The sequence below is a fragment of the Salminus brasiliensis genome, chromosome 21, assembly GCF_030463535.1.
Source record: "Salminus brasiliensis chromosome 21, fSalBra1.hap2, whole genome shotgun sequence".
In the NCBI taxonomy this organism is placed as follows: domain Eukaryota; kingdom Metazoa; phylum Chordata; class Actinopteri; order Characiformes; family Bryconidae; genus Salminus; species Salminus brasiliensis.
Window position 1 is genome coordinate 8044108 of NC_132898.1, and position 14964 is coordinate 8059071.

General features: G+C 39.9%; 1 protein-coding gene across 2 annotated transcripts in view; it reads left to right on the forward strand.

The window, feature by feature from the left end:
- elk4 (ETS transcription factor ELK4) overlaps positions 1-14408 on the forward strand; it is a 41137-nt gene extending 26729 nt beyond the window's left edge. Inside the window, exons 3-7 of one of the 2 annotated variants that reach the window (XM_072665730.1) lie at positions 241-948; positions 1646-1855; positions 6562-6678; positions 6816-6941; positions 12287-14408. In XM_072665730.1, the coding sequence (XP_072521831.1) occupies positions 241-948; positions 1646-1855; positions 6562-6678; positions 6816-6917 (1137 nt within the window). In that variant the 3' untranslated portion in view covers positions 6918-6941; positions 12287-14408. Of the gene's footprint in view, positions 1-240; positions 949-1645; positions 1856-6561; positions 6679-6815 lie in introns of both variants that reach the window. The other variant, XM_072665729.1, reaches the window with a different exon arrangement.
- The last annotated feature ends 556 nt before the right edge of the window (positions 14409-14964 follow it).

Consider the following 14964-nt stretch of genomic DNA (forward strand, 5'->3'; position numbering starts at 1 on the left):
CTTGAACAGGCCGCACTGATTTTGCATTTATTAATTTATTTATTTATTATTATTTTAGATACATTTAGGATTTCATGTTGTTGACTTCTCAGTTGAAAAAAGGAGGTCATTTGGGTGCTTATACTTTTGCATATGACTGTGTAAGCATCAGTCTGCCAGATTTTATGAATTAATGAATCAAACAGCTATAGTGATTCTTTAGTGATGACTCTGATGAATCTGTGTCTCTTTTGTTCCCAGAACATCATTAAGAAAGTAAATGGCCAGAAGTTTGTGTACCGCTTTGTCTCCTACCCTGACATTCTAAAAGGCGACATCATGGCTAAGGCAGATGGGGCTGGTGAGGGGGGCATGGGGAGCTCCTCCCTCCCACTGCCCGACAAAGCCACCAGCACCATGAGGGACAACAAAGACAGCAAAGCAGCAGGAGAGCGAGGCAACGGAGCTCTTGTCCAGGCAAAACCATCTAGTCGAAATGATTACATCCACTCAGGTCTGTACACCTCCTTCACCCTGACCTCTCTGCAGTCCGGAACACAGCTCTTCAAGTCCATCAAGATGGAAAATCCCGGAGAGAAGCTGGCCGAGAAGAAAGCTGGCCAGGAGGCTTTTCCCCAGCCGCCCTCCGTCATCAAATTCGGCACTGCTCCTCCAAGTAGACTCCTTCAGCAAGCCTCAGAGAAGCCGTCCCTGCTCATGCATCCCCTTCAAGCCCCGTTCCCGACGTCCGAGTCTGAGAACAAGCAGTCGGCCGGCCAGCACGTGCTGTGTTCGCTCGAGGTGGTCGCTGGAACGGAGGCGGCCCCGGCAGCTCTCCGCCTTTCAGGGATCTCCCCTCCGCTGCTCTGCCGCTCGCCTTCTCCCAGCACGCCGGCAGACTCGCAGGAGCTGGTGATTGACACTGACATCGAGTCCATCTCCTCCCAGCCCTCTGAGCTTCGGCTGCAGGTGAAAACTGAAAGCAGTCATTCACAGCAGAAAAGGAAACGTTGGGCCTTCTTCACAAACCAGCCATTCTTTAAAACATTCACACACGTCTTAACTGGGATTTGCTGAGTTTATGAGGACAGTGGGATTCATCCTTGTAAGAGCAGAGCTGTGAACAATTCTGCACTTTAAAGTCACATGATGGATTTTTTTTTTCCAAACATGTAAGACAGTTCTTAGAACGATATTGATGAGTAAGGCCCATTGTTCAAAACGCACTTGCTTTCTTCACTATTTTGGCAAGTAAAAAAAAATATATATATTGGTCCCTTGGCAGTTAATTTAGCTTAAGAGAGACGACTCTTGAAACTAACTAAATGATTTGCTAGAAAACAAGACAATTTCAGTAGTATAAATAAAAAAAAGTATAAAAATCTGTCTATAAATAAATATATAATATAAATAATCATAATATTTCTAAAACATTTTTAGATATATTGACTAGAATTAATCAGTAATTCTTGTTCAGCTGAGATTCTGTCATCCGGCTAATTGCATTTATATATTTATGCATTTTCACATTGGTTGATATTTCTGTAAAAAATATTTCTGCAAAATACCAATTAATCAACTTCTTATTGAAAATATTAGTAGAACAGTCAAATACCTAGGCTGGAGCTCTGAGTGCTAACCTTAATCTGAATGTTTCTGTGCTCAGGTCCAGCCCTCCTCAGTGTCTAGCGACACTATTCAGACCTCGGAGTCAGAGATGTCACTGTCTCCAGCCCGCAGCCAGAGCGGCAAGTCGAAAAAGCCCAAAGTCCTGGAGCTGATGCCCACACTGCTGGTGACCAGCTCGGACATGAGCCCCCTCAACCTGTCTAGTCCCTCGCTGCCCACAGCCTCCCTCACCCCAGCCTTCCTTCAGGTCAGTATGCTCGTTCTGTCCCAGCCAGGGCTTTTCCACTATATACAAATGTAACTTTAGCATATACTTCATTGTAAGCACTGAATAATTTATAGTAGTTACTGAATAAAAAGTGGGAACTATTAGCCTGCAGTTTAAGGGGTTGGTTCAGTCTGGATTGTAGATGTTGAGGAACACCTGTGCTTTAATGAGGCGTTTAGTTTTATGGCGGAGTCATCATGTCTTCAGACACTAGATGGCAGTAACGTACCAGCTATGGAATTTTGTTTTGCTTCTGGATTTGAAAGCCCCCTGTGGATGGGTACTTACATAGATGGGGTCATATGATGAAATTTGGCTGAATGTAACTTTGATGGATGACCTCATTAAGGCCGAATAATGCCTGCTTTTATGAGCAGCTATACGCTCAGCTACGGAGGATGATCCTCGGCTGTCTTTCAGCCATTTCTCCAGTTCGATGACGGATGAGGGACTGTATTGTCTTTGATTTTTGCATTGTCATGATGCGAGGCGTCCTTAACTTTGAGAAGAGCTTGTGTAGACTTTCTGTTCTTCAAAACTTGTTCACTAATCATTATCTTAACGCTTTTGTTTTGTGTCTTTTTCTTTTGTTTCTTGTTTGTGGTCATATATTACGTTCCCTGCTAAGAGGTATAAGAACTGACAGCTTTGAATAAATAGGTTTATGCTCTTATGTCAGTTTCTAGAGAGCAGGAAATGAGGAATAGTTGTTATTGTTATTATTATTATTATATGGCAGTCATATTTTCTTAATGTGACTAGTATGTTTGCTTGGGTCTAACAAATGAGCTTGTTAGATCAGGACAATCCAAAGAACAACTTTTGTCTCAAACACTGTACTTATAATGTTGAATGCCTATTAATCTGTTCATGGAAGCAATAGCATTAGATTTGTTTTCAGTCACTCCTTATCACAGCTGTATTGAAGACTTCATGGTACACGATACAATATAGTGTTTGATGAAGCCATTGGCTAATGCAACAACAATATCCTAGTCTCTCAAGTAGTATCACAGTCCTTCTAGGAAAGCCTGTTCACTTGGCAGCAATCTTTGCAACTCCACCAGGCCGTTATTTCCAGTCACATGAGACCAGCCTTCCATCTCTTGGAATAGGGAAAGCCCAAAATACTGGAAGATTTATTTTAAATTAAAGATGATACAAATCTGACTAAAAGCCCATGAGTAGGTTATAGGGTCTGCTTAATAAAGCACAAAAACGTGATCATTTTTTATATATGTCTGTATAATATTATGATATATTTATTTTAGCTACTACCCTTGTGCATATCTCAACATAGAGGGAAACTTTCCACCATAAAACTAAACGCCTCATTAAAGCACAGGTGTTCCTCAACACCTACAATCCAGACTGAACTAATCCCTTAAACTACAGGCTAATAGTTCCTACTTTTTATTCAGTAACTACTATAAATTATTCAGTGCTTACAATGAAGTATATGCTAAAGTTATATTTGTCTATATAATATTATTATATATTTATTTTATTTGTTCTAGCTACTGCCCTTGTGCATATCTCAGCATCGAGGGAAACTTTTCCCCATTAGCTCGTCAACCCTCCTCTGCTCGTGGCATAGACAGCAAGCTGATTGGCTCTTTTTGTTGAAGTGAGCCTTTATTCATTATAAGAGACGCCATGTTGAGTGTTCTGAGAATTCCCATTCATATTTCAACCAGTGACACCGGTGTCATTATAACATTATAAATGAGGAGCCCTCAGGTTTGCTCGGTTATAACATGTCTGGTAATGTTTAAATAGTGTCTCAGAATGGATAACTTGTTTCCTTTTAAGACCTAAATTGAAGGAAAACACAAGCAATTTTGAACAAAAGAACACAGTCAGCGCTAAATATCTTTATATATATCACATACATACATACCTTACCTAGACGCCGCGTTGTCTGGTGTTCTCTATCTGAGGCAATACGTCTGCAAATACATGTGTGCTTGGATGTGATGAGTTCTCATGATTAAATCGGTTTTCACCACAATTATTTTGTTAGTCCTCAGACATGTTGTTGATTTATTTCTGCATATGATTTATAAACATATATTTCAGGCTTATATGAATCGTCAAAGCTGAAATAGATTAAAACAGCATTGATGACAGCTATATACAACATGGCTGGGTAAGCTACATATTTAGAATTACACACATTTAAAAGAAGTAAAATACAACCCTAAGCCTCATACAGTGGACAAAGGCCTGCTGGCTACCTTTGGTACATTTATCTTTATATGAATAAATAAACAACAACTGTTGGGTGCTCTATCAAGCACGAGGTAAAAATCTATATACAAAACAAATCACAAACAAATATTAATCACTACATGCTGCTGGTTACAAGTTGCAGTCGAAATGATTCAACCCTCACTGCAAATTAGATTTGTTATAGCAAATTCTACAAACATTCATCAGTTTGCAATAAATAGCTCAGTACAACATGTCTGCAAACCTCTCCTCGGGTACTAGTTGAGCCAGAAGTTGCACGGTTTTGTGGCATTGTACAATCAGAAGTCAGCACTTCAATCTGCACATCCTTAAAAGTTCAAGATGGCCATCCTAAGATGCCGGTGCTGTTGACCTGCCTTGCAGGACCAAACACGCCAGCTAGGTATGTATATCTGTGTGTAAGACGAGCTACGACTAAGCTAGGGTCAATGGTTGAGCAAAGGATAGATGTAAACAAGGGCAAAATATCGTAGCTTGATTTGTCACCAATGTCACCAATTACCCCTTAATTTATATGGCATGTAGTTGTCATCTATACCGCTGTCGTATCAAATGGAATCATTAATTGTGTGGAAATGGCAAACTCCTATACCAAACTCCTATACCAGTTGTTATTGATGATCTGCGGATCACAGTAATTTCAGCCAGTAAAGTGCAGGTTCAAACTTTTGGAAGTTAAATTTTGACCATGTTGAATGATATCAGCAAATAATATCCGTTATCCAAATTTTTTTAGCTCCTTAATCCTTAGAGCCCCGAGCCATTCCCAGGCTTATTTTTTTTCTCCCTTCACATTTAAACTGACAGCAGTGGCGGTGTTGCACGTCTGGGGAATTGGCAGAATCTAAACTAGATGCCAGAGAAGGGAGCATAGACACTTTGTGCAGCGGTATAAGACAGTGTTTGGAGGCAGAATGTAAGAACAAACACAAACTGATTCATACTATTACAAAACACAAGCTTTGTTCAGCTTCAGACACAGCATGTAAAAGTACCAACAGTGCTTATGAAGGCCTGACATGAAGGCCTGAGCTTACAGATGTCAGACATTTTCCAGGTTATGTGTATGTTTTAGTATACTCCTCATAGCGTCTCTAGTAGGGCTGGGCGATATGGTAAAAATACTATATCACAATATTTTATTTAATATTTTATTTTATTTGACATTTTTCACAATACATGTTATTTATCACAATGTATGTAATCACAGACTAAATACTTCAGTAGTAGAGCTGGGTAATATGACTATTTTATCGTATCGTGATTAAATTTTGTTGTCGTGGTACACAATATGCTTTTATGAGTGTATTGTGGATATCATCAGTGCTTAAAGAGGACTGATTATCTGCACTGTTTCCTTACAAAGAGTGTTGTGGGTCTTATTTAATTCAATGGAGTGAAGCATATTTTTTTGTAAAAATCACAGTACTCAGTATGTAAGAGTATTTGGATACCAGCTTTTTTGTTTGTTTTTTATTTACGCTGTTACAGCATTTTGTCTACATGAAAATTTATTTTGTAAAAAAATGTATTTAAATATCATGATATTTTTTCCCATATCTAATCAGTAGGGGCAGATTCCTAAAAGCTATTTAGATACTCTCCCGTACTAAATACAGTGATTTATTTTTTTCAACATCTGCTGCGCTTCATCTTATTAAAGCAGTCTAATTACACTGTTTGTAATGAAACCTGCAACTGATTAGTGTTTATTAAGCACTAACATTATCTTCTATATGCTTAGAAAAGCATATTGTGTATCACGATGACACAATTTATCACAATATGATAAAATATTGTGATATTGCCCATCCCTAGTCTGTAAGCCTTCCAGTTTTCCATCTGACGTACAACCAGACTTTCTATAAAGCCATTACTTCACTTTTTACCAAAAATAACACTAGTCTGTCCATCCCCACGGGTCTCTCTGAAACCAGTGCACCTTATATTTTGGAAATCATTCAAGGATTTACTGAGGGATGTGCATCTTATGCCAGGCTTATACTGCACTGCCTTCAGAGTGGGCAGATCGTTGTACTTTTCACACTACACAAGCTGCTGTCTTGTTTTTGGGAATGTTTTAGTTGTGTAATATTTTGGTTGGGGTTTGCACAACAGAGCCAATCAGCTTGCTGTCTTACACTGATTAGCGACACGGGGTCATGAATTACCAGATCTTTTACCAAGAGGAGCCTGCAATGTATCTGTCTGCTATCCAGCAACATGTTTTGTCACAAAAACACATGAGCATGCTGATTTGCATGCTTGTTGAGGTATAGCTCCACCCTCTGCTTTCTCCTCTCTGTGTTTTGCTCCTATCATTAAATTCTGATATTCTGGAATATGTTTGCTTATAAAGGGTGGGGAAACCCTGAGTACACCTTAGTATTGACCAGAATAACTGATCTGAAGGTGTGTTCTTTTCCTCCTAGACACCCCTGCTGCTCACGCCCAGCCCTCTTCTCTCCAACATTCACTTCTGGAGCACGCTCAGTCCTGTCGCCCCTCTCAGCCCTGCCCGTCGCCAGGGGGCACACACCCTCTTTCAGGTGAGTTCATTCTTATTATTCTTCTGAGTGCCAATCTGCTGTCTTCCTCTTCCACCCACCCCCTTCCTCCGTGTCATTGATCATCTGTTTTTATGTCCTCTTATCTCATTGTGGATTTTTGTTTTCCTTTTTTTCAGTTCCCCTCTGTCCTGAGCTCCACCCAGATATCCATGCCAGTCCACAGTCTAGACGGCACCAACACGCCAGGCCCTCTGTCTCCAGACCCACAGAAAACCTAGAAGAAAAAAAGACTGCTGGTGTTGGTGGGTTTGCCTCTACACAAACCGAACGTGTATCCTTCGTCCCCAGCCCCATGTTCTTCTACATTAAGGTGCAGATGCCACCTTAGCCTTTTGACCAAATTTGCCCCGCTTGTGGTAAGAAGGACAAGTACTCAAGATGTTCATTGGCACCATTGGTGGGTGGTTCTACAGATGGAAGGTTCTTCTGTGTCCGGGGCGGACATATATATTTTCACAGCATCCTCAAAAGACTATCAAAATATCAAGCGTCATTTGGAGACATGCCATCCAAGGGATTACCATGACCGCCGTCTGTCTTGTGTGGTTGTGTTTGGTTGAGGTATCTTCACGAGAGCCGAGTTTGGCTTTCAGGGAATCGCCTGAATCACTAACTGGCTGATCACGTTGTGTTGTAGTTGAGATACTTTATAAGACTTTATGGTTCCTTTTTACTTTCTCTCTTTCTAATAAGGGTATTCGCCAAGCCTCATTGTTCAAAGACATTGCAACGCTGAATCGGGATACTGACAGAATATCCTCATTGTGGCGGAAGGCAGTTATTCGTATGTATTATACTGATTCACTGATTCATGACCATGGTAGTTTTACATGATGAGGTATCGAGGGGGTAAAAACTAGGTTTAATCTCTTATCTGTTCCAGCCATTTAACCAATTTTCGTCGTGTCTTTTGCCAAGCCAACCCTCTCCTCCTTTGCCTTCTTACTTCGGGTGAATGTGAACAAACCTTTCCTTACGTCGGACCCGTTGCCATATATTTATAAGCACCTTGACATTTCTGCCAGAGAGCTCGGATCAGTCAGGCGAAGACGCACATAGACACAAAATAGCTGCACTAACATCATCTCAAGGACTCTTAGAAATCTCTCCAGAATGCCTAGAGATTATAGCCTGTAGTTTAGATGTGGGGGGGTGGGGGAAGAGGCCATGATGACTCTAAAGGTTTAGATGCTTATTTTTATATCTTCAGAAGTGCTTTCAAGACTGTTCAAATGGAATATATATATATAGGAATCATGAAACTCTTAGGATTAACAAGCTAAATGAATGTGGGCATCCAAAGTGGAAAAATGGATAACAGACAAAAAAAACAAACAAAAAAAAAAACATAAAAACTGTTAGTAATTTAAACTACAGAATTAAAACAGAAAGGAAAACAAAGCCTTACTATGTAAAATGTTAAATACCTAAATCTACAGAACGTTTGTTTGGTGCTTTTACTAGAACACATCAAGAACAACATGCTTTTTTTGTTTGTTTAGCAGCTTGCAGCAGATCAGCTGCATCTGTTTAGCTAAGATTAGTGCAGTGTTGTTGTTCTTTTGCTAAAATAATTATTTTCCAGTTGGTAAGCAAGCAAATGCCATTCATTATACTCCTCTGGCATATGATCAAGTACAGGAAATTGATATGTAGTTGTTGCACAATGCAAAGTCCTACCTCTGAAACTCGCAATTAGGATCTCAGCAAGCCATGATTAAAACTGACAGCACTTACTACCAAATGCAGAACTGGATAAAGGCTACAAACAGCCATGACAAAACACCAGTGTTGTTCATTAGTTTGCAGAAAAGCAGCACTTAGGGAGAGGCTCAACTTGCCGCAGTCCTCCGTTGTTGTATGGCTTACAGTGCAGTGGCGAATGCGGGAAGGAAAGAGGAGTGGAAATCATTCAGCATCTCAACGACTGGTCTCAGGTATTTTAAATGCTTTGCCATTGCACTTAGCTAAGCTATAGGGCCTGTGGGGCAGTTTTAGACTTTTGAACCCTGGTGTTTTTGCCTTCTTAGTTTGGCTGGGCAGGTGCGAACACATTGAGGCACGAATCGAAATGTGGGCCGTGTCTCAAATTGACCCCTATTTAGTTCCCATGTCTGGAAGACAAGTGAGTGACTACAATAGGGAGATTAGACATACTGGGCTGCTGGGAAAAGCCTGTGTTGTATGTTTGGTAGTCGACTGACCGCATGTTGTCAAAATTGAGATGAACTTTTTAATGAAGATGGAATATCATCCATTATTATCAAATTTCGGGCTAATACAGATTTTGATATTGAAGAAGAAAAAAACATCAAATCTAGCCTGAAGCAGCACTTTGTATTTGTAACCCTCTACAAATAAGTGATAGTGTTTCTCTTAAATGATGATAATTAAGGTGGATTTACATTTTACAAATATTAATGTAGCCACATCAGTGCCGACATCAGCTCACAATTGATGCATCAATGCATCCCGAGTTTGAGGCACGCCCATGGTCTCAGAGATGCTTCCCCAGCTGTATTTAAAAGTGTGAACTGCACTTTCATGAAGTAGCATTACAGAAAGCAAGACGTAGTGGTGAGAAGGTGGATCTGGCAACTCATTTTATGTGCTACACTTGGGCTGCGCTCAGACGGTGCGTTCTACAAGTGATCCTTGTCTAAGATGTGAGCGTTCTGTCAAGTTTTCAAGGTACAGAGAGGAGAGAGGATCAACATCACCTATTAAACTATCAAACTTTATCAAACTAAATGAATAGATAAAAAAAGAAATTCAGCATCTATTACCCTGTTTTTGGAGAAGAAAGTAGAGCAGTTAGAGCAATGCAGGTAATTATCTGAACTGAATATTATTAACTGAATATTAATATTCAGTATATTAATATAGTTATATCAGAATGTTAACTTAGAAATAATGTGAGCAAAACTAGACTGTTCGATGGACATCATATTTTCTCGTATTTTCTCATTCACCATTATCTCATGATCACATTTTTTTTCTCATAATTTTGAGATAATAAGGTGATTTGTAAGGTGATACTACATACATGTGGTTATTTGTTTCTTTAAGATTACCTGTTTTTGCAATCACAACAACACAACAGCAATCTTCTCATCATCCCGAGAAAACAACATTACTATCTTAAGAAAACACCTATTTGTTATACCAACAAATCAGTTTCTTATCTTGAGATTAGGGGAAAAACAAATTGAGCTCATTAGAAACCTATGACCTTCCTGGATTTCTGTAGGACGTTCCTTATCCTGGGCCTGCCTGTTAAATTTTACCCTGCTTCCTTATTTGATTGGCCTCCTCATGAAACGTGCCGGTGATGAGGGCAGCAGAGCCTGTAGACATAGTGCCACTTGAGTGGAAAGTTCTCCACCGTCTGAACGTAGCCTTAAGCCAGAGTGTGCCCACTTTGCGCCATAAATCTTTTCTTTTATCCTCTTCCCGTTAAAGAGCCTGAAAAAGGCCTGTATTTAGCACATTGTGTGGGTTGATTTCTAACCAAAACTCAAACTAGGTCTGAAAATGCCCTTATACCAGGCTTCCGCTGTACAAATGGACATTCGGATGGATGTCCACCATCGCGTTGGACAGTTTGGCTTTGCAAATGCATATTGTATAGTTTAGGATAAGCATTAACATTAATCAACACAGAACTAAGAGCCATGCAGATTTTTTTTTTTTTTTTAAAGACTAGATATTGGAAACTACCTTCCTGGAAATGTTGTATTAATGTGGTTAAATTATCCAAGACAACTTTTTGTAAGTAATAACTTCAGACACTCTTATAAAGCACTTTTTTTGTAAATTTCAAATGCAGCTAAAAGTGAAGAAAAGACTTTTTATAACAAAGAATGGTCAGACACAATGAAAGGAAAAAATACATACATGTAATTCTAAAGCATAAAAAAAGTCATAAAAAAGAAAAGTGAATGGAAAAAAACTAAGAAAAGCCAGAACAAATCACCCAAGCAGAAAATCCTACAGAACTAATAAAGAAAATATTGAGCTTCTCTTGAAAACGTTTGTGAGGGAATGTGTGTAAAGGAAGCGGGTCCCAAGTGGTGTCTTGTTCGACTTTCTGAAGTCTGAAACTCTCAACCATGCGAATGTGGTGCCTTAACTGAATCAGCTTTTTGCTGCCAAATAAAGTCAGGCGAGGGAAAGTAACGTAAAGACGGTTTCTTGGCCTTGGTGTTCACGAGAGCCAAGAACTAAAATACATAGTTGCATGCAAAAGTTTGGGCACCTCAGTTCTAATGACCTGTTTTATTTATTTCTTTTTAAATCCTATATGGAAAATAAATGAATGTGGCAGTGACCTAAAATGGGCCATAACCTTTGCCACACATGCCACAGCTGGTTATTTAATTAAATGTGCTGTATTATGCATTTCTATAGTATTTTTAATTGTTCTATGATGTCTGCATACACTATATGGACCAAATGCTGGGACACCCACACATTACACCTACAGTAGCATTTATGACATCCCATTTTCTAAATCCAAATCCAAGAGTTGGCCTCCATATTAACTAGTGTCAGCGTTGGAGGCTTTTATGCACTACGCTCCTGAGCGCTCAGCGACCCCGTTCCTAAAGACTTCCCCTTTTCAATAAATAATACCCCTCACAGTTGATGGTAAAATATCTAGGAGTACCATTCCTTCATTAATTTTATACACCTGAGTCAGTGAGACTGAATAAAACACCTGAATTCGGTGCTTAACAGGTGTGTCCCAATACTTTTGTCCATATGGTGTAGAAGCTAAGTGACTTTGGTCTCTAGAATGAAACAGTGATTTTGCTCTTATGATGGGCTTATGAAAAATCTGATGGGGCCAAAAGTGACCGTTAACCCTGCTAACCCTAGCAGACCCTACGCCAGTCTCTTCACCAAGTTAAGTATCCAGAGAGGACCGCAATACTATGCTATGTGGTTGTGGGTTGTTGCAGTAATGTAAACCAGCTTAAGAAAAGCAGAGAGAATCAGCCAATCAAAATCAGTGTTTAAAAATAAAAAATAAAAAAAATATAAAAAAAATTTAAAATAAAATAACAGGGTTGTAAATATGCTTGTAAAACCACAACTGAGCGCTGATCACCCCAGCCAAAGTCACCTGCTGCATGCTAAGTACAATTTAATATAGCCTTAACTTAAAACCACGCAGATCATTTGACCCGAGGGTGGCCAAACGTTTGTATGCGACTATGACGTGAACTGACCCGTAGAGTTGGAACATTGATGGACGTTTTGAACATACGCTAACTCTTCTGTTGAAGGTCGTCTGTGGATGAAGCAGGATGGTGAAAAATAGTCGTGTATTAAGTAACTTAATGCAGTTCTGGATTTTCAGTTTCAGGGTCATCAGAATCTGAAGTCCATATTTTGGTTGAAATCGGCACTTCTCCCGTTACGTTTACTTTGGGATATCTTTCTGCCTCCTTTTTGTTGTTGTTGTTGTTCATGTCTTTAGCTTTTATATAGAAACCGCATCGCGAGTGGACGTAGCACGTGACCATAGTCTAATATTAGCTGCACTCTCTCTCTGTCTCTCTCTCTCACTGATCTGCTCCAGTGTTCCAGAAGCCTGATCACAGAATAAGCATTCCTAAAGCAGCACCTCGTTCAGCACATGATGATGTCTGTGTGCAGGGCACCAAGTGCCGTTCTTCATGCAAATGTCAAGTTGCTCAGTGCCCTGTGAATGTTAACTATTTTTTGTGCCCGTGAGTGTGTGCGTGTGTGTGTGTGTGGTGTGCAGTGGGAAATGATCAGGGTATTTGCCTCTGTATTGCTGTTAACTGCTCAGCCAGCCACGTCATACTTTTGTGATAGAAAAAAATGACCCACCTTCTGTCAAAAAAAAAAAAAGGACAAAAATAAGTGGACAGCCCGTTCAACATGTTTACGTATTGTTTTTTTTCTACTCTTTTTGAAACTCACTAGTTAGTCATTTTGTCCTGTAAATAATTTTACTGTACTTTTGTTGCTCAGTGGTCTGATATTACATTCAGTCTTTCTGAACCCTCTTACCCCATCCCTTCCTTCCTTACATCTTTCTTTTTCCTGATTTAATCTGATTTAACTGACCTTTTGTAGCATTGCCAAATGTATGTCATTTTTGTGTTTGTAAAGCTTGATATTTTCGATGTTCTGTTTCCTCTAATAGCACTTATTTCTTTTTTGGAATCATTGAATTTATCAGCCTATTCCTATGTAAGACTGGATACCTCCATTTCCCGACTAGGACGAACCAATTAGGATAGTGGTTCTCAAACAAGTGCTCAGGGACCCCCAGACGGACCAGGTTTTTGTGACCAAGCGGTGCAAATCCAATTTCATTTGCCTTAAAGCAACATTATGTAGCATTTTTTACCTTTAAATACGAGCTACGAAATGATTGTGTTGCTTTACTAACTTGTAAGAAGGAGAATAGTGTTTCTCTCATTCCCACTCCAGGCTTGGCCCGCTTTTAACTGCACTATGTAACGTTTTTGACACACGTTTGTGTAATATCCTGTAATATTACCCTTTCAGTGACGGTTCTGTCTCTCTCAGCTCGTTCAGAAAAGCAAGTGTAAAGTGTGGCCTTTAGGGATGGCACAGAGCATCAATTGCACTTCCCAACTGTAGGGGAAGCCCAAGAGCAAGAAATATCCATTCTCCATAATGCTGCTTTAATGCGACTCATTTTCATTTTCTAGAGCTATGTGAACACACCAGTCTGATTATTCTTCTTCTTATATATATATATATATATATATATATTTTTTTTATAGCACGAGACCCTATTATATGTGGTCCTGGCCATGGGATAGCATGGATGTTGGCACCAATATCGAGTGTATTATGCGATTGTACCACTGGTCTGGTAGTACGCATATATTGATTCGATTTTCAGCAAGATTAACAAGCAAGTTTACTCCCATCCGGGAAGAAAAATAGATCCGATCAGTAAGCGAGCGCTACGGTCACCCATAGAGGGTAATAACCATGTTCTGATGAAAGATGTCTGCCATCACTTCAGTGTTTTTGTTGACAATCAAATCAAAAGACAGCAGATTACAGGGAGGAATATAGGGCTAGAGTAATAAACTGTGGAGCACCTGGGGGTCCATGAGGGCCGATTTTGAAAGCCACTGAGCCATTGCATTAGGAAACTATGCACCTAGTACTTTTACTGCACAGCTGAAAGATTTTACCAAGTGTTTTTTATATAGAGGAGGTGTTTTTTCAGAGATGTACCTATATTTTATGGTTCTTGTCTCCTAAAGCAAGTCAAAGTGTCTATTTTTCTCCTAAGAATGACATTTTATTCTTAATAAAATAGTTTTACAAGAATGCCCTATATTTTACTGCAGTAACGATACTGCCCCCTGATGGATGTGCAAGTTTAACAGGTTTAAATATAGTTGTGTTTTTTTTTTTGTTTTTTGGACTTAATAACTGCCTCTAGGACTAGGCCTAAACATATCACTTTAGAATAGGTTGGCCTGTATTAATATAAAACAAACAAAACAAGGTACATTAATTTGACACATACGCTTTTTTTCCCAGCTTATGTGTTTTGTCTAGCAGTCTAAAAATTGTGACTAGCCGCGCAAACGTTTACAAACTGTCGATTGGCATACCTGTTGTACATCTTGTGAATGTTGAAGAGGAGGAAAACTATTAAAGAAGAATCTCTCTCTCTCTTGCACCAGTGTCTGTGTTTCTGTATCCTCTCCTCGTTATTTTGTCTCAAACGTGACATTAAAAAAGGTCACCAAGCCGATTGTGTTAACGTTAGCAGCTTTCACACCTGTAAAAACCAGACCGGCCCGACCAAGCAGCCATATCATCTGAGACCGAGAGCCAAGATGAATCTGCTGACGCCGCAAAGTCCAGCTAGCGAGTTTGCCCAGCTCTGCTCCGTAGCCATGGGTCAAGGACGTGGACAGTGGGGGGGCGGTGGGGGTCAGTAGACCTGAAGCCCTGCAGCCCTGCAGCACAATGTGAGGAAGCTTTTTCAGGAAGCTAGTAGGATGTCTATTTTATGACCTCCTGCACTCCGCTCAAATGTGCTGTGAGGCCGCAGAATACCTGGGGGGGATTAGGGGAACTCTCCATTTTGTGTGGCGAGACTGGATGAGATGGGAGCTGCTCTTCGAGTACGCTGGCGGTCAGATGACACGCTGATGTTTAGCAAATGTGTCCTCCTTTCTAATGGAGAACCACAACACAATGCAAGGTGCTACACTTGCTAATCAAGGG